The 21,628-nt window shown below is 42.0% G+C and overlaps 4 protein-coding genes across 7 annotated transcripts; 2 read left to right on the forward strand and 2 right to left on the reverse strand.

The window, feature by feature from the left end:
* Nucleotides 1-229: 229 nt before the first annotated feature.
* dmtf1 (cyclin D binding myb-like transcription factor 1) lies at nucleotides 230-9,091 on the forward strand. The gene is made up of 17 exons (XM_086059309.1): nucleotides 230-482; nucleotides 1,220-1,347; nucleotides 1,415-1,498; nucleotides 1,836-1,921; nucleotides 2,010-2,124; nucleotides 3,191-3,267; nucleotides 3,349-3,506; nucleotides 3,588-3,620; nucleotides 3,756-3,865; nucleotides 5,738-5,966; nucleotides 6,293-6,444; nucleotides 6,604-6,792; nucleotides 6,867-6,943; nucleotides 7,735-7,893; nucleotides 7,962-8,156; nucleotides 8,670-8,775; nucleotides 8,847-9,091. Exons 2-17 carry the CDS (start codon nucleotides 1,236-1,238, stop codon nucleotides 8,879-8,881), a joined length of 1,917 nt encoding a protein of 638 aa, XP_085915435.1. The 5' UTR covers nucleotides 230-482; nucleotides 1,220-1,235; the 3' UTR covers nucleotides 8,882-9,091.
* On the forward strand, nucleotides 8,911-21,601 carry LOC147159170 (uncharacterized). 4 transcript variants are annotated; one of them, XM_086059310.1, is made up of 13 exons: nucleotides 8,911-8,927; nucleotides 10,469-10,577; nucleotides 13,909-14,151; nucleotides 14,992-15,127; nucleotides 15,473-15,609; nucleotides 16,985-17,167; nucleotides 17,637-17,711; nucleotides 18,978-19,268; nucleotides 19,355-19,481; nucleotides 19,570-19,687; nucleotides 19,770-19,904; nucleotides 20,637-20,754; nucleotides 20,901-21,601. In XM_086059310.1, the coding sequence occupies exons 5-12, from the start codon at nucleotides 15,558-15,560 to the stop codon at nucleotides 20,739-20,741; spliced, it is 1,086 nt and encodes a 361-aa protein (XP_085915436.1). In that variant the 5' UTR covers nucleotides 8,911-8,927; nucleotides 10,469-10,577; nucleotides 13,909-14,151; nucleotides 14,992-15,127; nucleotides 15,473-15,557; the 3' UTR covers nucleotides 20,742-20,754; nucleotides 20,901-21,601. The 4 variants fall into 4 exon arrangements, with proteins under 4 accessions (XP_085915436.1, XP_085915439.1, XP_085915437.1 ...); XM_086059313.1 differs by having other exon boundaries at nucleotides 8,913-8,927; nucleotides 19,355-19,475; XM_086059311.1 differs by lacking the exons at nucleotides 8,911-8,927; nucleotides 10,469-10,577 and adding an exon at nucleotides 12,054-12,202.
* Nucleotides 9,026-12,572, reverse strand: tmem243b (transmembrane protein 243, mitochondrial b). Its single transcript, XM_086059314.1, has 5 exons — nucleotides 12,418-12,572; nucleotides 11,065-11,286; nucleotides 10,696-10,746; nucleotides 10,466-10,570; nucleotides 9,026-10,379 (listed from the first exon to the last, which is right to left on the reverse strand). The coding sequence occupies exons 2-5, from the start codon at nucleotides 11,140-11,142 to the stop codon at nucleotides 10,260-10,262; spliced, it is 354 nt and encodes a 117-aa protein (XP_085915440.1). The 5' UTR covers nucleotides 11,143-11,286; nucleotides 12,418-12,572; the 3' UTR covers nucleotides 9,026-10,259.
* meig1 (meiosis/spermiogenesis associated 1) lies at nucleotides 13,382-14,495 on the reverse strand. The gene is made up of 3 exons (XM_086059315.1): nucleotides 14,327-14,495; nucleotides 13,904-14,057; nucleotides 13,382-13,510 (listed from the first exon to the last, which is right to left on the reverse strand). The coding sequence occupies exons 2-3, from the start codon at nucleotides 14,045-14,047 to the stop codon at nucleotides 13,382-13,384; spliced, it is 273 nt and encodes a 90-aa protein (XP_085915441.1). The 5' UTR covers nucleotides 14,048-14,057; nucleotides 14,327-14,495.
* Nucleotides 21,602-21,628: the final 27 nt, after the last annotated feature.

Consider the following 21,628-nt stretch of genomic DNA (forward strand, 5'->3'; position numbering starts at 1 on the left):
GAAAGAAAGAATGTGTTGTCTAAATTATCTACTTGGCAATGAAAGGACCCCAAAAAATCTTTGGCAAGTCTATAACAAATATATTTTACTTTTCTTTTCTTTTCTTTCTTTATTTATTTATTTCATATTTATGCGAGAGAACATTTTGTTTGCAGGGGAATATATTTTCAACGGACCAACTGGTTGCCATGTCTGATTACGCAAATACGGAAAAAACTATAATCGGCTTTCGTTAAACCATTTTTCAATACATTTTTTTCATGAGAATATTGTACACATTTTTATTAAAATAGTTTTGTGCTAATTAGTAGTTATTTGTAGTATTGACTAGTGAGCTAAAATCGGCTATACATTTACTGGTATCGTGGTTATATGGCAACCCGTTGGCCCACATCGCGACGTCGTGCATCCTGGCATTTGCCTTCATCCTGGCATTTGCCTTCATCCTGGTAACTAGCAAGTTCCCGGACCAAAAACAGGAAGTAAGTAACTGATTCAAAAGCCATAAATGACTTTCTCTTTCATGTGCGAAAGCATGTGGAGCTTCGGGGGAGTTCCACGTCACAAAAATGCCCACAAAGTCGAAAATAAATCGTTCGATTCATGCGAGACGCCATGAGCTGCTCCTTGGTCACTAAAATGGCGCCGTAGCTTTTGCGTCTTTTCGTGTAGCGGGCTAGCTCAATTGATTCGAACGATTGGCATCGGAATGTTTATTTTTTTGTTTTAATCACTTTAAAAAGAATAGCTCCAAATCAGTCGCTATGTTTTAGCGTCAGTAACACAACGACAGTTTTGGACAGTTTGCATTTGTTGCAAGTTAAAGTTCTCTGATGATTATTTAAAATGTTTGTTCATTTTATTCAAAAAATATATGTAATTATTTCATATAATTTTACTATTCATTTGTTTCACTTTTAATACTACATTATATATTTAATTGTTGCTAATTTTGATTTATGATTTATAAGTAGTGACAGATTAAATTAATTACTGAATAGCACATCCACTAAATATGTATTAAATGATTGTTTTTGTTGATTTTTTTTTCCCAATACAAAATTTCTGACACTTTTGTTTTCCGCCCCTAGCCCCTCATCACACATATATTGTATATTTATTGAACGTGTCTTTTGTTATGATTCACAAAACATCAATATCGCAATTACATCAAGATCATATCTGTCTCACATGCTGGTTGCCGTCATGTGACTTGCTGGCCGGGCAGGCGTGCGATGAGTGCGGCAGCCGAGGAGCAGGATGGCGCCGCGCCGATGGAGGCGGTCAAGTCGCTGACGTTGACGCAGGACAGCGATGGCAGCATCATACTGCACTGCCCCGCCGACGGTACGTCACCCGTCCTCATCCTCAGCTTCACTTGTGGAACGACACGCCGCTCACTTGTTATGTGCAGATGACGACGGCGAGCCTCGTCCGAAGAAAACGCGCGACTCGGCGGAGGACTCCGATGCAGCCTTTTCTCTCATCACCATGCCGAGTGAGTGAGTGAGGTCGCAGGGCTCCAATGTTGACTACACTATTTATGTGCAGTATATGACCAACGATTGGTTTAATAATCATTTAGTTTGTCTTTTTTTTCTCCATTAATCCATGAATCGGATAAATTATTTTTTACCTTCCATCCCCTTATTCAAAACGGTGCATCATTTGAAATTGAAAATGCAAAAAAAATTTGATCGGTAACATCAGTTAGAAAATCATCACAAATGTTGACAATTGTTGCCCGTTCTAAAAATAAAATAAAAACAGCAACTGTACCACTCTATAGTAGAGAATAATCCATTTCCTAGTGACATTTGTTTGTCTCTCTTCAGCGTGCGACAACTGCGAGAGCTCCGAGGTTACCATGACGACAACAGTGGACGACACTGACGCGCAGGAGGACGAAGCTCAGATTCAGGTTGCTTGAAAATCCTGTAACTTGCAGACCCGACCGAGCCCGCAGTGGACTCACAGTTGCGTACTTGCACGTGTGCACCGACCGACAGGTCCTGTGCGACGATGACGACGACGATGACGGCGGCGCCGAGAAGGCCGACGTGTCGGCCGTCAGTCAGGCCTGGTTCACCACCAAAGAAGACAAAGACTCACTCTCCAACAAAGGTCAGGATGGCCATTTGGGGATCTCCAAGTTATTAAAAAAATATATATATTTTGTAATTATTTCCTGAAAACTCATTTATTTGCTGTTTTTGTGCCATCTTGGATCTATGTTGAAGTGATCTTCATTGAGGCAAAAGTGGTGCTTTGTTGCTATCTTTTGGCATCTTGGTGCTCGGTTTCCATCCTTTGTAAATAAGGCCATGTCCTCATTATTCCATAAAAAAATTAAATAAAATGATGTGGGCCCCAAAAAGATGTATAATTGCCTATAGATGCTTAATAATCCATTTGTCTAATTGAAGCTCCTGTACTCACTTCAACTTGGCACCAAGATGGGGGCAAAGCAATACAGTATGTAATATGTGTATGTGGTCCTAATATGTGCTTGTGCACTTTTTCACTCTTTTACTGCCAAACGTTATCCAAAAAAACAACCTCGACAGTGCCAGACGATTTTGAGCATTTTAACTTATCTTTCAAGGCAAACAAAATATTGTGTACTCTGACTACATAAAAGTTTCTTTCGTTAGAAAAAAAAGTATGTTTCTACTTTTTTCCGTTTTTTAGTAATCACCATTCAAAAAAAGGTAATTTGAGTGACCATGAGCGGAAATTGAAACTGACACTAATACTTTTTTGTTTAGTGACGCGCTGTGAATTAGATTTAATGTGACAAAAGCTTTGATCATTCACGTCATCCTTGAAAACGTATTTCATCAGATTGGTCATGTTTCAATGTCACTCCATACTAACGGGAGCCCATTGAAAAGAGATACAATGCTGCCATCTGCTGGCCATAGTTAGTGGCTGTTTGTGATTTCACAAGTCCGTTAAGTAGGCAGCGCTGAGCAACAACTTCCACTGCCCATTGAGGGGAAAAAAACGTACTAAACGTCAATTAACGTTTTTGGCGGCATTCATCTGGATTTCAGTTGACGTCATCAAACGTTTTTGGCAGTTAAAGAGTTTAAATGATTTTGCGAACCCCTGAAGACTCCCCGGGGACCCCCAATTTGAGAACTGCTGGTGTCTGTAATGATTGAACGAAGCGTGTGGTTCCCGACAGGTCACAAGTGGAAACAAGGAATGTGGTCCAAAGAGGAGATCAACATCCTCATGAGCAACATGGAGCAATACATCAAGGTTGCTTTCCATGTTTTCATCATTTTGATCCACGGCAACGAGAGGCCGTCGTTCACGTTTATGTATGCGTGTGCGCGTCAGGGTCGAGGGATCGATGACCCGGTGGAAATCATCTTCGAGATGTCCAAAGAGGAGCGGCAAGACTTTTACCGCTCGGTGGCGTTGGGCCTCAACAGGCCGCTCTTCGCCGTCTATCGACGAGTCCTGCGCATGTACGACAACCGCAACCACGTCGGCAAGTGAGTGACGAAGACGAGTGCGGCCGTGATGAAGGTGCGCTCCAACTTCACGCCTGTGTGTGTGTGTGTGTGTGTGGTCAGGTACACATCAGGGGAGATTGAGAAGTTGAAAGGGTGAGTAGTTCTGACATCGTCTTCCTCTTTTTGGTCACATGACGTAAAGTCGCAATGAGATAAGATAATAATAATAATAATAAGATTGTGAGGGCAAAAATGGCGTAACCTAAAGGCAAAGTGTGAAATGTTCAGGCTGAGGGATCGCCACGGCAACGACTGGGCGACCATCGGCGCGGCGCTGGGCCGCAGCGCCTCGTCCGTCAAGGACCGCTGTCGGCTGATGAAGGACACGTGCAACAAGGGTATACCGTGCTACTAGCGCTACTAGCGCAGTCAAATCCAATGTTCGCTTTCTCAGATTGAGGGTCATGTACTAGTAATGACAGAATTCAAAGCACGAGTGGAATGATGACAACAGGGGTCGGCAAAAGAGCCATTTTAGGACAATGAAATAACCAAAAATGTGTGTGGAGCCGCAAAACATTTTTCAGATTGTGATGAAGGAAACTAATTAGAAAAAATATAAAATATATAAAAATATGCAGCATAAAATACTTTGACATTCATTTTCTTCTACCTTTCCTTTTCCGTTTTGGGATTTTTGGGGGGGTCATTTTTCATACATTTCTAAAACTTTCCTGACTTTCTGTTAAATTTGACATAATGTGAAAATTGTCTGCCTCTCTTCCTTTTTTTTGTTTTACATTTTATAGCTATTTTTTTTAAACAAAATTTCTGCCTTTTTTTTTTTTGCCAGAAATTATCTAACATTTTTGTTGACATTTTATGGTAATTTTCGGGATTTCTTCTTTTGTTTTTACACATTTTTTATAGTTCCAAGTTACTTTTTAAACATTTTCTTTTCTACCTTTTTTGTAAAAAAAATTAATTAATTAATTTTCTGACTTTTTGGGCAATTCACAAAATATTTGTATTGTAATTTTCTGCCTTTCTTTTGTTTTTGGACATTTCTTGTTTTTTTTTTTTTTTATTCAATTCCCTGACATTTTTTATATTTCTGATTTTGATCCGCCTTTTTGGACACTTCTTTTTTTTAATTTGAAGAATATTTTATCTTAAGAAATGCTAATATGTAAAAAAAAATTATTATACTTATTCATTTTTGTGGGGTCGAGGTAATTTTTCATACGTTTTTAGACTTTTCTGACTTTCTGTTAAATTTCTGACATAATATCTTAATTTTCTGCCTCTCTTCTTCCTTTTTTTTGGACATTTTATGGCAGTTTTTTGACATTTTTTCTTCCTTTTTTCCAGAATTTTTGGGGACATTTTTGTGGACATTTTATGGTAATTTTTCGGATTTCTTCTTTTGTTTTTAGACATTTATTTATTTATTTATTAGTTACTTATTGAACATTTTCTTTTCTGCCTTTTTTAAAAAAATAAAAATGTTTAAAATTTAATTAATTAATTAATTTTCTGACTTTTTTGACAATTCCCAAAATATTTTATTATAATTTTCAGCGTTTTATTTTTGGACAATTTAGGTTACTTTTTGAACTTTTTTTTATTCAATTCTGCGACATTTTTTGGCAATTTCATGGGCATTTTATGGTACATTTCTGTTTTTCCTATTCTTCTTATTTGACATTTTTATGGTCACTTTTTAGACATTTTTAGATCATTAAAAAAAACTTTTTTTGAGAATTTCAAAATTTGAAATATTTAATTCCTATTTTTTTTAAATGTAAATCATGAATTCATTTGTTGACTATTTTATCTTAAAAAATACAAATAAATAGCCACAGGTTGCAGACCCCTGAACGAGGGGGTCGTCGTGCCGTCTTTTTTACACTACCGCATGACATTAGTGCTCATTGGTAGAACGATTAGGGTGAGCTAGTAGAACCACTAACACTACGCTTGTTAGTGGTTAGGCAACACTGCACTAGTTAACTGTGTGCTACTAGCATAGTGAACCCCGCTATTCACGGGGGAACGTCACAAAGCCCTGCCGCAAAATTTTCTTTGGAAATTCTGCCAAGTCTTTCTACAAGTGTGCTGTAATGTCATACACTAGTGAAAGGCAGTAGGAGAAAAAAAAAGTAACATAGTCAATTTACTAGTGTGCCGAGTTAGTGAGAACGAGCAGCATACTAGTACATGGCCAATTGAGCGCACTAGTAGGACGTGGACTCAAGGTCTTTGTATAGGCAAGTGGAGCGAGGAGGAGGAGCGCCGTCTGGCCGAAGTGGTCTACGAGATGGCGGCCGCCGCGCCGGGCTCAGCGGTGACGGGGGGCGTGTCCTGGGCGACGGTGGCCAATCAGGTGGGCTCGCGCTCGGAGAAGCAGTGCCGCTCCAAGTGGCTCAACTACCTCAACTGGAAGCACAGCGGCGGCACCGAATGGACCAAAGACGACGACCTCGGCCTCACGCGCAGGTACGCCGCAAAAACTCGCTTCACTTGAAATCAGATCTAAGGCGCGATATGATATTTTTTGTTTTTGTCTGCCAAGTTGACACGTAGGTTTTGCTTCAAGCAGATTTTTCCTTAAAATCTTAAAAACATACACGAATGACATCATTAAATCGAATGTAAAAGCATTTTAGTTTTCAATTCAATGGACATGGCACTGCTCCTGGCGTGCGCACGTGTGGCCACCTGGGGGCAGTATAACACAGAGGTACCGATATTCACGGGGACGTCGCAATTAAGCTGCAGCAATATTAGTCGTGTCTGGATGCTCGTGTGTTTGTGTGTCGCAGGATTTTGGAGCTGGAGGTGATGGACGAGAATGAAATCAAATGGAAGGAGCTGGCGGGCGGATGGAGCAGCGTGCGCTCGCCGCAGTGGTTGCGCTCCAAGTGGTGGAGCATCAAGAGACAAGTCGCCAATCACAAGGACATCCCTTTTCCAGGTAAGCAATAACATCATTCGTTGATTGCACACGTTCACAACCCTTGGTTGGGCTATGATTTCGATTTCGAATCAATCTCTCATTCCTTAATCACGACAAAAGGATTTTTAGTAAACTATGCCAAAGTAAATTGGTCAAGGTACGACTGTGCGTTTCCAGTTTTGCTCAAAGCCCTCCACGAGGTGATGTCGTCCTTGCAATCGGCGAGCAGCTCGTGCAGCCCCTCCCCCGTCCCCTCGCTCCACATCCGTCTGGGTCGCTTGGAAGAAAGCGGCGCCGGCGCCGCCCCCGGCTCGTCCGCGGCGCTGCAGATTCCCGTGCAGATCCCGTTGCAGATCGCACACCTGGGTGAGACCCGGCGCCGCGTTCGCGTCCTGCGGTCGGAGCTCTGGGCTTTCCATCGCTGGCCTTCCGCTCCTCAGATTCTTCGGTGACCGGTGGCGAAGGAGAGACCATCACGCTGAACGGCGGGGCGCTGCAGGCCTTTGAGATTGTTCCCGTGAGTGAAGATTGCGCCATTCGAATAAAGCCTGATGTTTCTGTGAAGCCCAGTTTAGAGTCGGGATACGTTCCAGACCCAACATAGATCAAACTCTTTGATGCCAAAAACGGTTTTATCCATCCCACACACTTCAAACTTCAAGACACATTTTAAATACAATATAAACACATTTGAAGTATTGCAATGTATATGTACATACAAAATATTATTTTTGGGTGACAAATTAATTTTAACAAAATTACCACCAACATTGTATATTTGAACATCAAAATGTTTAACCTAACCATATATTAATGAAAGTCTGATAGCTTAAGGCTAACATAATATGCGTAGCACCATAGACAGGCTAATTGAAATTAGCATCAATGTTACGGTAATTATAAACCTGACAACTGCACAACAACAAACAAAACAGAAATAATAACTATTCTATATTTAATCACGAAACTTAAATCAAGCCACTAGCTTAATGCTAATATGAAATGTGAAACGCTATACACAGGCTAATTGAAATTAGCATCAATGTTACTGTAATTATAAACCATCAAACGACATAGACAGAGCATCACATACAACAAAGAAACATTTTAAACATTCTCAACCAAACTATGTTTGAATGAACATCAGCTAGCTTAATGCTAACATTTAAGCCATAGACAAGCTAATTGAATTAGCATAATATACAACAAATGGCAAAAAGTTCAACCAAACCATCTAATAATTTTTTTTTTTTTAATAAATGAATGCTGCTATATCTGCATTTTGTGATGACGCCATTTTGCCATCAGTCGTTTCAGCTGCAGCCCACCAGCACGCCGGGCACGTACTTCCTGCAGACCGCATCCAATCAGGGCCTGCCCCTCAGCCTGGCCAATAACAGCACGGTTACCTTGACGACAAGCTCCTCCTCCGCATCCCACGAGCACATCATCCTGCACGGCCTGTCGGTGCGTCCACATCGCCACGCCACGTTCAACTTAATGCGAGTATCGTAAACGAGGACTCCATTTTGTAGACGGACGGCCTGTGTGCCAGCGATGGCGTCATCATCCAGACGGTGGCGGCTGACGCGGCCGCCTCAGACGCGCTGGTTGTGGAGACGGAAGGACGGCGGCAGGACGAGCATGTCAATGCTTCCGGTCTTCTGGAAGATTCGGAAAAAGCGGCGACAAAGAGGGAGGAGCCAATGGCGGACAGCTTTCCTGACAAGGTGCCCACGCCACAATGTTCAAAACATCTTCACTTCTCAATAACTGCCTTATTATTCTCATAGATGTCTTTTTTTTCCCCCGCTTTTAAATTGTATTTTTGTTCTTCTATCTATGAGGGACAGGCAGGACTATTAAATGTTTCTGCCACTAGATGGCAGAAGGTCCAATTAACCTGTGTATTATTAATGTTGCCATTCATACACATTAAGTAAATAAAATATGGTAGTTGTTCATCTAGCTATGCCAGCCACATATAAACTAAATATAAATGGCTTACGGGGCATTTGATTTTTATATAGGCGTGGTTTTGGCGCCACCTTGTGTTATCATAGGGCATTTCAAAAGAAACTAGGTGAATTTGTGACTCGTTAACGGCAAATAAATGGGGGCCCACTTTTGTTTGGTTGTGTGACGTCGAGACTCTTCTCATGTCCAAATAAGGTCAATATTATATTTCTCCAAATCTATTCTATTGGTCTGTCCAAATGTCACACTAACATTTTGTTGATTAGCAGATGACTCCGCCCCCCGCCGACGCTCCCTTGGTGGATTCTGGGATGGCCGCTGGCGGCGCAGTCCTGATAGTGTCGCCTGCCAACATCAGCAGCACGCTGACAGGTGACGCCCACCTGACGCGTAATTGACAGGTCGGGCGGCTGTTTCAACGCCACTTTCATTCTCGTCTTCAGATCCCATCTTGGAGAACCAGGACGGCTGCGATTAGGACCAGGAGCAACCTGGCCGTGACGTCCACCTGAACCGCCGTCAAGGTTTTTTTTTTTTTTTTTTTTACATGAAGACTTTTTACAAGTGCCAATTTTTCATAAATGTTTTGGGCTTTTCACATGAAGAAGAAATGCAGACTCAGTTCAGGTTACATGTATTTATTCCATCAAATATTAAATAAAAAGAAAAGAAAAATGTGGCTTGACAATCCTAACGTCGTGGTGAGTTTTTACTCCTCAGGTGAGGGCGGGGGCTCGCTTGCCCGCGTGGGAGCAAAGAACGCATTAAAAGTGTCAAATGTAAAAATTCCTTCGTGGTGTTTTGGTTGGCGCGCGTGTCACGAACAACAAGTGTTTTTAGTAGTCCACAGTTGGAAGTGCTGAGGTCGGCGTATTTTCTTCTTCCTCGTCTCCGAACATCCCAAGGCGGACGCGAACGTTTTAACAAGAGCCTGCGATGAGTGCAAAGTTGCAAACACGCCACCCTGCTAGTGCTAAGCTACCTGGAATGTGTGGGAAAAAGTGGACATTTGGCATACGGACCAAAAAAAATTTGCATAATCGTCTCAGCCTCTGCTATGGAAAGCCCTTTGAACATTCACGGATCGCCATCTCAAGCTCCACGCGCTAGTTTACTCTTTGTCCTCAATACGAAAACAATTCAGTGCAGTAGAACGACAAAAAAAATCGACTAGTTTATGGCGTTTATGTACACGAGGAGGACAATTGCATGTTGAAATTGAGGCAAAACTGCACTACGCAATTGTCAAGTGCACAGTTTTGCCTCAGTAGTGAAGTCCTTCTCATAAAGCAAGATATCCTGGCTAAAGGTCACGAGTAACAAGTTGTCCTACTAGTGACGACAGAGAATGTACTAGTACATGGATATAAGATGGATAAGCGAACTAGTAGAAAGACTGTGACTTAACATTTTTTCCACTTCTGTATGACATTTTTGTACACTAGTAGGACTATTATGTTACTAGTAGTTAGGCAAAACTACTAGTAACATTGCATTTTGGTGCAACTAGTCATGTCCAGGTGGCTACAAAACATTACAAGTGAGACGCAGTCACTGTGCGAGTGCTAAAAGTGTACTAGTAGACAATTCAGTTTGATTTCAAGCAATAAATGCTAAAACGGCTTTCCATGCTGTGCTGCTTTTCTTCACGTATGGCCGCCGTTGCCGTGGCAACAAAACAAAAAAAAAAGGGCCGGCTTCGTTCGCGTTCACCTGAATGTGGCTTGTGTGACAATCACAAAAACAGGAAGTGATGTCAGGATAACTTTTCTTGTGTAGCTTCTCCTGCGTGTTGTGCAGCGTGTAAACACGTCCAGGGTTTGTCCCGTCCCGTCCCGTCCCGGCACGCTGGCGGCTCACCTGACGTCATGAAAGTAGAGGTTGGCACACAGACACAGCAACACGATGGACGCCAGCTTGTAGTAGATCAGGTTGCGGAATTTGGGCTCCAAGTCGCCTTGGCGGTACCAGAAGATCTGAGAGGAAAACGCCAAATGTGCTCATTCTTTCTTTTTTCTTTTTTTTCATCATAATCGGGAATTTTGTTTGTGTGTGTGTGTACCAGCAAAATGGTGGATCCGCAGGAAAGCAGGATGCAAACAGCAAAGAAGACGTTGAGCGGCCGCGGAGGCAACGAAGGGAAAACGAAGGAGCTGATAACGGTCACCTGCAAGGTAGAAGCACTTTCACGCTTCACGTTTTCAACATTATGATGCACAAAATGTGTGATATGAGAAATAAAAAGTGCCGAGGAAATAAGAAGAAATCGTCAAATAGCGCGCACACACGTACCAGCACAACGAGAGACGTGAATCCTCCCACTGCCAAGTTGATGATGCGATCCTGGGACCCAAAAAAACAACTTGATCACATGACACACATCAAATCATTATGCGTTTCCGTGGCAATGCAAGTCACATGACCACATGATGGGAAGATAAAGAATATATATATGGCTGTGAGTATTACTATATTGTCTATGCTAGCCTGGCGTTCTTTTCCCATGATGTGCTAGCATTCAGCTACATGGACTTTTATAAAGCAATGGTGTGTGGTTTAAAATACACAACATGCTTGAAGATGATACGTTCCATTCAATTACCCTCAATTTCATATCGTTTTACGGACGTTTTCAGCGTGACGTCATGAGCGTCGTCCTACCCGTGCTGACGTCTCCCCGAACAGCGGTCTGTTGTCCAGGCCGCTGGTGCCGTACGTCCTGCTACTGAACTCATCCATGGCTCGCTCGCTCCACTCAGCAGCGCCGCCACCTGGACACACTGGGCCAGTGTCGCATGCTAGCCCCGGCCGGCTACCTAGCGTCGCCGTGCGCAGCGTCGAGGGGCTGACAGGACATTTGGGAGGGGGCCACGACGCCTTTGCCTGTGAAACGTACACAAAGGTTTTTCATTTCGGGACTTATTCAGTGTTCTTCACTTTTTCCACATGATGTTACATCACAGCCGTATTCTGAATTGGATTCAATTATTTCTCCCCCCCTCAAATGTGCACACCCCATAGTGATTTTGAGGAATTAAAAAAAGTACTTTATTGTTCGGACTTTGCTGGTAAAATTTTGTGAGAAAAGTGATTCGAGCGCTCAACTTCCCCTTTTTGTCATGTGCCGAAGCCGCGAGAAGAGGAAGTTGAAAGTGCAACAAATCTGGACTGTGATGATGCTGATGTTTCTAAGTGAAAACACACACACACACACACACACACACACACACAGAGTGGTTGTCATAGTGGGTCACAAGCTTGCAGGAATGGTATCGAAAAGCCGACAAAACAAGAGGGTGATTATGAAAAAGGGCAGCTTAAGGGCCCGTAAGCTACAAAGCACATTCCTCCTCAGACTTGTGATGCTCAAACCTCTTTGCGACCACAAGCGTGTAGCTTTCTTGACTACATTACGATAAACAATATCAATATAAAGAAGGATCTGAAATCAATAGAGCACTTGAGAGTACACATTTCAAATGCAAATCAAGCGAGGCCTCATGTTGTTGTTACAGACCAACACACATGGACGTGTACGTCCACACACATCGTTTGATGGGCTGGCGATCAGTCTCTGATGTGTACTATTATTTAATTGAGACCAGTCTATGTGTCTTGGCATTGACTAGCGACCAGTCCTGGTTGTCCCCTTGGGCTACCGTACAATTTGGCGACCTCTCAGCCAATCAGACGCCTGCTCACTGTTATCAGGCGGGGGTACGTCTGCGTGACCTAACCTTTGCCTTGATATGGCGACTAGTGTCAGGAAACCGGAAGTGGACACCTCAAGCTAAGCTAAGTAAGCGTTTTCGAAAAAAAACCGTCAAGTGTCAAAGAGCGACCAACAGCTGTTAGCTCCCCGTGCTAACGTGAGCTTTAGCAGGCTAATTCCGGCGTACGTTCACTTGCTAACGAGGCTAAGCTAACGCCGTAACAATCACCGACCAATGCGTGTGCTAAAAATGTTATTTGGATAGAAAAACATGTTGTTGACGGAGAGATGAGGAGACTTGCCTTTGCCAGATGAGCGTCACTTCGCTTGAAAGGGAAACTTTACACTACACACACACCGACGCAGACAGACAGGATCGATGAGGAGTTAAAGGGCACGGGCTTGAGTTCAAACCGTTAAAGGGGAGTGGCTATGCGAGTCTGCCGACGTTCGCGTGAACCCTCCACGACAAGCTCGGTTAAAAGGAAGAACGCGGATTGACTAAGAACATTACCACAGGCATCATTTAAAAAGATATCGTGAGTCATTTTTGGCAGGCTCAATTGCGTTCTCCAAAACAAACTGCCAAACTCAAAAACAAAATGCTAAAATAAGAACAAATCATTTCAGATTATCATTGAGAAAAAAATAACACATGGTCAACAGCAACTTTTAATCATGTGTCCCTAAAATTATCTGTTATGCTTATTTCAAAATGTATGTACTTTTTCTATTATATACTTTTGTTTTCTAGCATATCAGGTTTTTGAGAGATTTTCTTTTTGTTGTTGTTTTTAAGTGTGCGTGTGACCTATAAACATTTGCACAAGACAGGTGTTACAGTAATTTGTAGTTATGGCGTTTCGCAAAACATTCCACCTGTTGCTGAACCTAACCCTTAATTCATAAATATTACAATATTACACTTAGTATATCATGAAAACCTGATGTGCTGCAGAAAAAACAAGAGCACATTTAGAATCAGTGGCCATTTTTTTTTGTTGAAAAGTTTACTTGCATGTTGCATCTCTGATTTGCTGACTCCAATAGAGGAAAAAAACAGCAAAATAAATAAATAATAATGGTAATAATAACAAACCAAGAATTCCAGACTCCATTAACAATCGGTGGTTGTTTGCCGATAGCTCGTGTGTTGAATTGTTTGAGTTCAATAAATGCCCAAGCAGTTTTCCATACAAATAGTTTTTTTTTTAATGTAAATAACTTGAATGATGTTACCAAAAAAGTCCCAAAAATGAGAGTCAGTCAGTAAGAGAAGACTTTGACTTTGCGCACGTAGTTGTTGTGACACTCTCTACTCCTGCTGTAGTAGTAAAAAGTGTCGTCTCGCCGCTGGAGCTTCTTCACAAAACCGCTTTCGGGCCACTTCTCCACCTGACACAAAATGGTCGACATGTAATTCCACCGCTAGCATCTTCCGATGACACAAAGCAACACTATAATATATTTGCTGGTTGAAATTGGCTGTCACAAGCTTTGCTTACACCAACCAATAAGAGGACAGAAGAATGCTGGCGTGATTTGAAATGTGATTGGTTTAAAGGAACGGTCCCCGGGAAGAGTAAATTGACATGGCAACATATAGAGGCTGAATCTAATTGGTTGAGGGGAAGGAAGAAAACTTTTTTTAAAATCCACATTCACGTACTGGAAGCAGCGCAGCTAAGAGAAATGCTAAAAAAAAGAAAAAAAAAGAGAAGAAAATAGACTGTTTGGCATTGACATTTTATCTTTTACAATTGTTTTTCAATTTGTCTTCCACTTTACCAAAGTGTCCGGTTTGACATGGGAGTACTCCAGCTCGTCTCTGTATCCCGCCTGCTGGAATCGAAAGAGGTTCTCCACCTGTGTGTTCCATATTCGGGCTCGCCTCATTGACTTTGGCCTCAACGCTTCAGCTGCAGCAGACATGTTGGATATGCTGGAAGTTAAAATATAGCTTTCTTTATTCAATTGTTACAGAATACGCCTGCATTAAAAAAAAAAAATGCAGCCTATGTTTTTAAGGAGCCTGAGTGAGTATCTTCCTCTCTTGCTGTGTATAGTCAAACACTCAAATTCGACAAATACAATATACGAGTCAATTACAGGCTAAAAGTAAGAATTTCAAATATAATTTTTTAAAGCCCACAGCACCATTGAATTGCTAGTTTTCTGATTTTGTTCTGCATATTACAATGGTGTACTTACATGAGCTTTTTTTGAACGAGTTGTTTCACGAGACCACCGTAGCAAACATTCACGGCTTCTCTTGGTTGCCTAGTTACCACCAAGGCATTCGCTAGGCAAAAGATTCCTCGTTTTTAGACATAAGATGGTTGATTAATGGAGCGCAAGGAACGTTGAAACTTCCAAATATATGCCCGATATATATAAATATATATATATAAATAATGCAACATCGTCATGTAGTAAGCGTATACGTCCCAAGGCGGAAGTGGTAAATCATAATAATAATAATACTGGCGGCACGTACAAAATAATAATAAATATATTATAATAATAATGATAAAAATGATAATACATATATAACACAAGTAGATTGACACGGTGGTTTGTTTGTTTTTAAATGTCACGTAATTTGTTCGTTTAAAAAAAAAAACTTTATTCAAACAATAAACAGTATACAAAATATGTGAGATGTGAATAATACTAATATTTGTCCTTTCAATATTGTAGTTCCCCCAGCTGGAACGTTGTAATTGTGCGACCGCTATGACGCATTTAAAAGCGCGAGTAGTCCGCAAAAAAAAAAAAAAAAAAAGTATAAACAAGTAATTTACTGATTTTGTGCAGTGTAGCTGTGTAGCTACTATTACTACCAAATAGTAGTTAAAATAACATCTTTATCTTAGGTTGTATTTTATTCGGTCGAGTCGTCGGGAAAGCGTTAATGATGACGTCATGGAGGTCGACGGTGTGACGTGCTCGCCAGCTTCACTCCACCGATGACGATGACGAGCAAGAGCAGCAGAAGCATCAAGTCAGCAGGTAAATTCATCGATCGTCGTCACGTCATGTTAATATGTTCACATCAAGTCATGCTAATAATAGCATGTTCAAGGTCGTTCACGTCTCCACGGCAACCAGCACACCAACAGTGTACGTCGGAGTGCCATACGCTGACGTCACTGCTTATTTGCATGTGATGATCATCGGCGCAGTAAATCCATTCATTTTTTCGGTAGCGTTGGTCCTCATTAGTGTCTACGCCTGCTGACTTTAAGCCAGAGAACACCCTGGATTGGTCACCAGCCAATGTCATGCGTCTTCGGACAAACGGAATGGTCATTAATATTCATCGATATAAATAATAAACGACTTGATGACTTTTAGGACGACGATGAGGGTGAAGAGTCTTCATCGTACCAGCCTGGCTGTGGCTTGAGGACCTCCAGGACCAGTCAGGACCCCTCAAAACATGGACGGACTGCGGCTGCCTCCCCTCATCGAGGAGGTTCTGGACTCCTGCGGTCAGTGCGAGCAACGTCTCAACACATCACGCCACGTCACAGACATCAGTCCGGATTACGGCTTAGCGACATTCTGGCAATATGAAATACTTTCATAATCTATTATTCCATCGAAATAGCCCATTGATTAATAATTGAATAATCGGATAACATTTTAGTTTGCATTCAAATGTAACACAAAAAAACATTTTTTTCTTGATTAATATTCATTAACCAAGTGCTGTTGTTTATTTGGTCTTGTTTAATTGATTTAAAAATAAAGATAAACAATTTAACAACAATAATTCAAAGCAACATAACATTGGTCATTTTCAAGTTAAATCAGATGTTTGCAAAGGTCTTTTTTTTGTCTGCTTTCGTGGAAGTCTACAGAAATCTTCTCATGCATCTTACTAAAATGAACTCATATAACTGACATTTTTACTGAGAGCAAGAAAGTGTTCCAGTAGTTCCGTGTTTTGGTAGTGAGTGAAAAAGTGTGTGGTTATGTGTGAGATCACTTCAGTAATGTTTATGAGAGCATTTAAGTAGTTGTGTCGAGTGTTTCAGTAGTGTGTGTAAGAGCTTTTCAATTAAAACTAAAATCCTCTCATGCATCTTACCGAAACAAACTCGTATAAATATGCGATTACTTTGAGAGCAAGAACGTGTTCCACGATTGTGTGAGTGTTTTGGTTTATGTGTATGAAAGCATTTTAGTAGTGTTATTGTGTGAAAAAAGGGTATTAGTGTGAGAGCAGAAAAACAAATCAGTTGCGTGTGAATGAGAGAGATCATTTCAGTAATGTTTATGAGAGCCTTTAAGTAGTTGTAGGAGTGGTTCAGTAGTGTAAAAGCTTTTCAATTAAAACTAAAATGAACTCATATTAAGATGTGAATTATATGAGAGCAAGAAAGTGTTCCAGTGGCGTGCAAGAGTGTTTTGGTCGCGTGCACGGGAGCATTTTTAGTACTGTTAGTGTGTGAAAAAGTGTACTGTATTTGTGTGAGCAGATTTATTTGAGCGTGTGAGATCATTTCAGTCATGTTTATGGCAGAATTTAAGTACTTGTGTACAAATATTTCAGTAGTGAGCGTAAGAGCTTGTCAATTAAGTCTAATAGTGTGAATGAGAGTGTTACATTTTTGAGAGCATTTTAGGAGTGTGTGTGTGTGTGTGTGTGTGTGTGTGTGTGTGTGTGTGTGTGTGTGTGTGTGTGTGTGTGTGTGTGTGTGTGTGTGTGTGTGTGTGTGTGTGTGTGTGTGTGTGTGTGTGTGTGTGTGTGTGTGTGAGAGAGGTCATTCTAAATTCTGTCACCCCTCATACAAATATTTCACACATTCCAAGATGGCCTGCACCTTCAACATCAATCACGTCTCGCATTTTGTTTCGCAGGCCAACTGAAGGAGGACATGTGTGAGAAGAAACGTGATGGCGAGTTTGGTGAGGAAGAGGAGGAGGAGGACGAAGAGGTGGGCGCGGAGGAGCTCCGAGTTCGGATGGTGGAGCTGCTGATGGAGCTGGAGGAGACGCGGCAAGATTCCCGCAGACGCGAGGAGAACTTTCTGGAAATGCGCGGTGAGAAGCATTGGCGGTGCTTTGCGGTTCTTCTTGACGTTCTTCTTGACGTTCTCCTTGACGTTCTCCTTGACGTTCTTCTTGACGTTCTCCTTGACGTTCTCCTTGACGTTCTCCTTGACGTTCTCCTTGACGTTCTCCTTGACGTTCTCCTTGACGTTCTTCTTGACGTTCTCCTTGACGTTCTCCTTGACGTTCTTCTTGACGTTCTCCTTGACGTTCTTCTTGACGTTCTTCTTGACGTTCTTCTTGACGTTCTCCTTGACGTTCTTCTTGATGTTCTTCTTGACGTTCTCCTTGACGTTCTCCTTGACGTTCTCCTTGACGTTCTCCTTGACGTTCTTCTTGACGTTCTTCTTGACGTTCTTCTTGACGTTCTTCTTGACGTTCTTCTTGACGTTCTCCTTGACGTTCTTCTTGACGTTCTCCTTGACGTTCTCCTTGACGTTCTTCTCCACGCTGTTGTCAGGCATGTTGGAGGACGAGCGAGTGGCTCAGGCCCAGCAGGCGGAAACGTTCAGCAGACAAACGGAAGCTCTGAAAGGTACAGACAATATTTCTTCCATCTCGTCAACATCGCTTGAAGGACAATTCGGCGCACTAGTGTCTCGCGACTGTCTTTTACTAGTAACGGTTGTTGTACTGTGTGACATTTTTGCTCACTAGCAGGTTAACTGTGGCATACTAGTTGGACAACTACATGTTAGTGAGGCAAAAGTGGCCCACTTGTTAACCTCTAGTGCATGAATAGTACTACTAGTTTAAGTGTTGTTAACTAGTAGAATTCTATAATGTCACTAGTAGGACATAGTTGTTAACTAGTGTACAGTTTTGCTATTTTGCTACTAATATACTAACTTAATTGCATACATCTGGAAAAAAAAAGCCTCAAGCAGCTTTCCACATGTGTCCTGACCAGGGTTATAATAGTTTCAGATTTTTCATTATAGTTAAAAAAGACTTGTGGGTTTTTTTTATAATTCTTTTAGTTTTAATTCATTTTCAGAGGAAATTTGTTGCTTTTTATTATTCAGTTATTTATGTATTTATTTTTCAAAAATGTTTTGTTTTAGTTACATTTTTATAAGTTTTCCTTTTTTTATGGAGCGTTTGTCAAGTACACTTTTTTTTAAAGGTAATAAGTAGTGTGTAATGAAGTAAACAAATTTCTCAAATATAGTTCGTTTTATAAATGTAAGATGTAGTTGCAATTTTCCTGAAAGAAAAAAAAGTATTTCCATTTTTATTTTGTTAACATTTTTTTTTCGATTTTTGTTATCATTATTTTGTTGTTGTTTTTTAACTCCTTGGTCCTCGGCAGAGATGGCAAATCCAGGTCCAGAAAGTAAAAACCCTGCCACAGTTTGGCTTTAGCCCCTCGTGCTAGCTAGCTAGCTCCCAAGCAGTTAAACAAGCCCCCCGGGAGCTAGCTAGCTAGCTAGCATCAATGGCTAAAGCCAAACTGTCGCAGGATTTTTACTTTCTGGACCTGGATTTGTCATGTCTGCTGCTAGGGCTGGGTTTTAAAAAATTCGAAAAATCAATATTGAATAAAAAAAATTTTAGAGCTTGATAACGATTCATAAAACCATGAATGATAATTATGATATCTCTTTTCCCTATAAATTCATAAGAAAATTGAATTATAGTACTGCCTCCGCAAATTAAAAAAGAATTGATGTTTCATAATGAATCGATATCGAATTGAAGTGAATCGAATCGAACAAAATCGAATCGAACTGAACTCATGTGAATCGAAATCAAATCGATTGAGGAAAGTAGAATCGATATCCAGCCCTACTGTTTCCAGCCGAGCTGATGGCCGTCCGGCAGGAGCTTACGGTGGCAATGCAGGAGAAGCAGAGCGAGCTGGAGGAGGCCCAGGCGGAGCTGCGCCGGGCGGAGGAGGCGGCGCTGGCGGCGCTGGCGCTGCAGGAGGCCGGCGAGGAGGTGGCGGCCGAGCGGGAGAACGACATCGCCTGCCTGCAGGAGGAGCTGTGCCGCCTCCGGGCCCAGATCCAGCACCTGCGCGGCACGGCGAGCCGGCACCAGACGGACGTCGCCGCCCTGAGGACGGAGAGCGACGTGAAGGGTTGTCACGGTAACGTACATCACTTGTTAGTTGGAAGTAACAAAGCGCCACATTGAGTTAGTGTTGCAACTTGCAATAATGATTGTCACCTGAAGGTGGTGACAGAGTGCGTCTGGAGGAGGAAATTGCCTCTCTGAGCCGTGAACGTCTTCTGCTGAGCGAAGCCAACCAGGATCTGAGCTGCAAAGTCAGACAAGAAGAGCAAGAGCAGCCGGCGTACGTGTGAGCTTCCCACTCAGCTGTCAATCAAAGCACACAGCGGTCAATCACGTCAGTCACACGTCAGCCTTCATTTATTCTCGTCTATCAGAACGGAGGGCGACGCCTACATCAGTCTGTGCCGCACTCCTGTCAGTCTTCCAGACATCCAAGAGCTTCAGGTGCAACTGCAGCAAGCCGAGGACGCCGGGTTCCAGGTGCAGTCCGAGGTAGCGTCACGCCACGAGCGCCGCGCGGGACACAAGGCGGCTGTGGCATAATTGACGCACGTTTGTCTTGCATTTGCGTCAGTGCGAGCGCGTGAAGCGCTCACTCAGCTCACTGCAGCGTCTCCATGATGACAGCCGGCACGAGTGCGCCGCCCTGGAGGAAGAGCTGCGTCACTGCAAAGCGGAGCTGCAGCGGCTGCAGGGTGATAGGGTGCAGGTGAGGGAGAGTGGCTCTGATTGGTTGCTCAGATCGGGGGAGGGCTTAAGATAAGGGTGGGCAAGTATGGAAAATTTCCATTCTCCTGTAATATTTGGGACATTATTTTGTTTTTTATTTTAATTTCCCCAAAATGTGTTGATTGATTTAAAAAAAAAAATTCATGCAATAAGTTTGATTAATTGTAAATAATGCAATACAAAAATGGTTAAAACAATTGTACATAATAAAATAAATACAAAATACATCCATAATATACATATACAAATCAATTCCCTATAATAAAAAAATATATATATTTAACATTATTCTAATTAAAAAAATATATTTTTTTTACTATAATTAAATTTGTATAAAACATTTAAAAAGTGAAATGTATCAATGAGTCTTTATGTCTATTTTATTAAATTAATAAAATATTTTACATTATACTGTACATTCAACATTAACTTCATCAAGTAAATGTCAAATGCATATTTGATTTGTTTTTATGTTACTAATATTTTGATAATTATCAATAAATTGACATAAAATATGAATTTGTTTCATTATACATTTTTAAACAAATGAAATGGCAGGAACGTTTACCAAAAACGACATCCTCCTCCCGTATGATGTCGCCACCTCCTCACCACCTGTCACCTGATGGGCCCTCCCTCACCTCCCTCCTCTTGACGTCACTTCCTGTCACACATGGCCACTTCCTTCCTTCCTTGTGTGTGTTGTTCTCAGCGCCGCCGAGCCCCCGCCGAGCCCCCCCTCGCGTCGGCCCTCCTGCTAGGCGTCATTGTCATAGTGGCCTTGATGTGGTGCTGGTGGGAGGAGCTGGCGTCCTAGAAAATGGGAGCAGGTACGGGCTGAGACTTGCTCGTATGACCTTCTATCGTCTCTGGGTCATACGTGTCACTTCCTGTCACCACATTGCTGAATGCGTTTAAGGTGAAAGGCCATCACCACTTTTCTCGCCAACAATGTTCTCTCCATCCTGTCTTTCAGGATGACGCGGGAGGTTGGAATTTTGTGCCCGCTGCGATGGCAGTGGCGGCCATCTTGGTTCTGGTGGTCCCCAGTTTGACCAGAGCTTGATAGGAAGTGACATCGCAGCCATCCTGAAACCCTTCGGGCCAAAGCAATCACACTCAAAGCAGCTCGTCATGGATCAATTAGGAACATCCGTTTTTTTTATTCCGTTTATCTTCATTCACTGCCAACCCAGTTGAATTGGATCTTTGACGTCAATAGCCGTCAACGGCAGTAAATGAGTTAAGGCTGGCTTTGGGTGAAAGGCCAGGTGACTGGTCGCCAGTGTATGTCAGGACACATATGGACAAATAGACTCGTCTTCAAGCAATTTTAGAGCACAAATAGAGAAACTGGACTGGTCAGCAGTTCATGACAAGGCACATGTAGACAAACAATAGATTGGTCGCCAGTCAATGTGTTGGCACAATCGCGCACGTCGTTAATGTTCATCAGTAGCAACGTTAAACTTAAAAGTGAGTCTCAATGTAAAAAAGAAAGTTATCTCCTTTATGTATGTTGCATGCTTCCCATAACAATCACGATGCTAACTGTTAGCCGAGTTACGTGCGCTCCCTGATGCAAAGTGAAGCTGACAGCTAGCGCGCTAATGTACAACGTGTAGTGCTTATGTCTTGTGTAAAAAAAATAAATAAATAAACATCACTCCAACGTGACTTGGTCTCCATGGTGGCCAACAACAA

The sequence above is a fragment of the Leptonotus elevatus genome, chromosome 17 (genome assembly GCF_054856555.1).
Source record: "Leptonotus elevatus isolate MCC_2025b chromosome 17, RoL_Lele_1.0, whole genome shotgun sequence".
In the NCBI taxonomy this organism is placed as follows: Eukaryota; Metazoa; Chordata; class Actinopteri; order Syngnathiformes; family Syngnathidae; genus Leptonotus; species Leptonotus elevatus.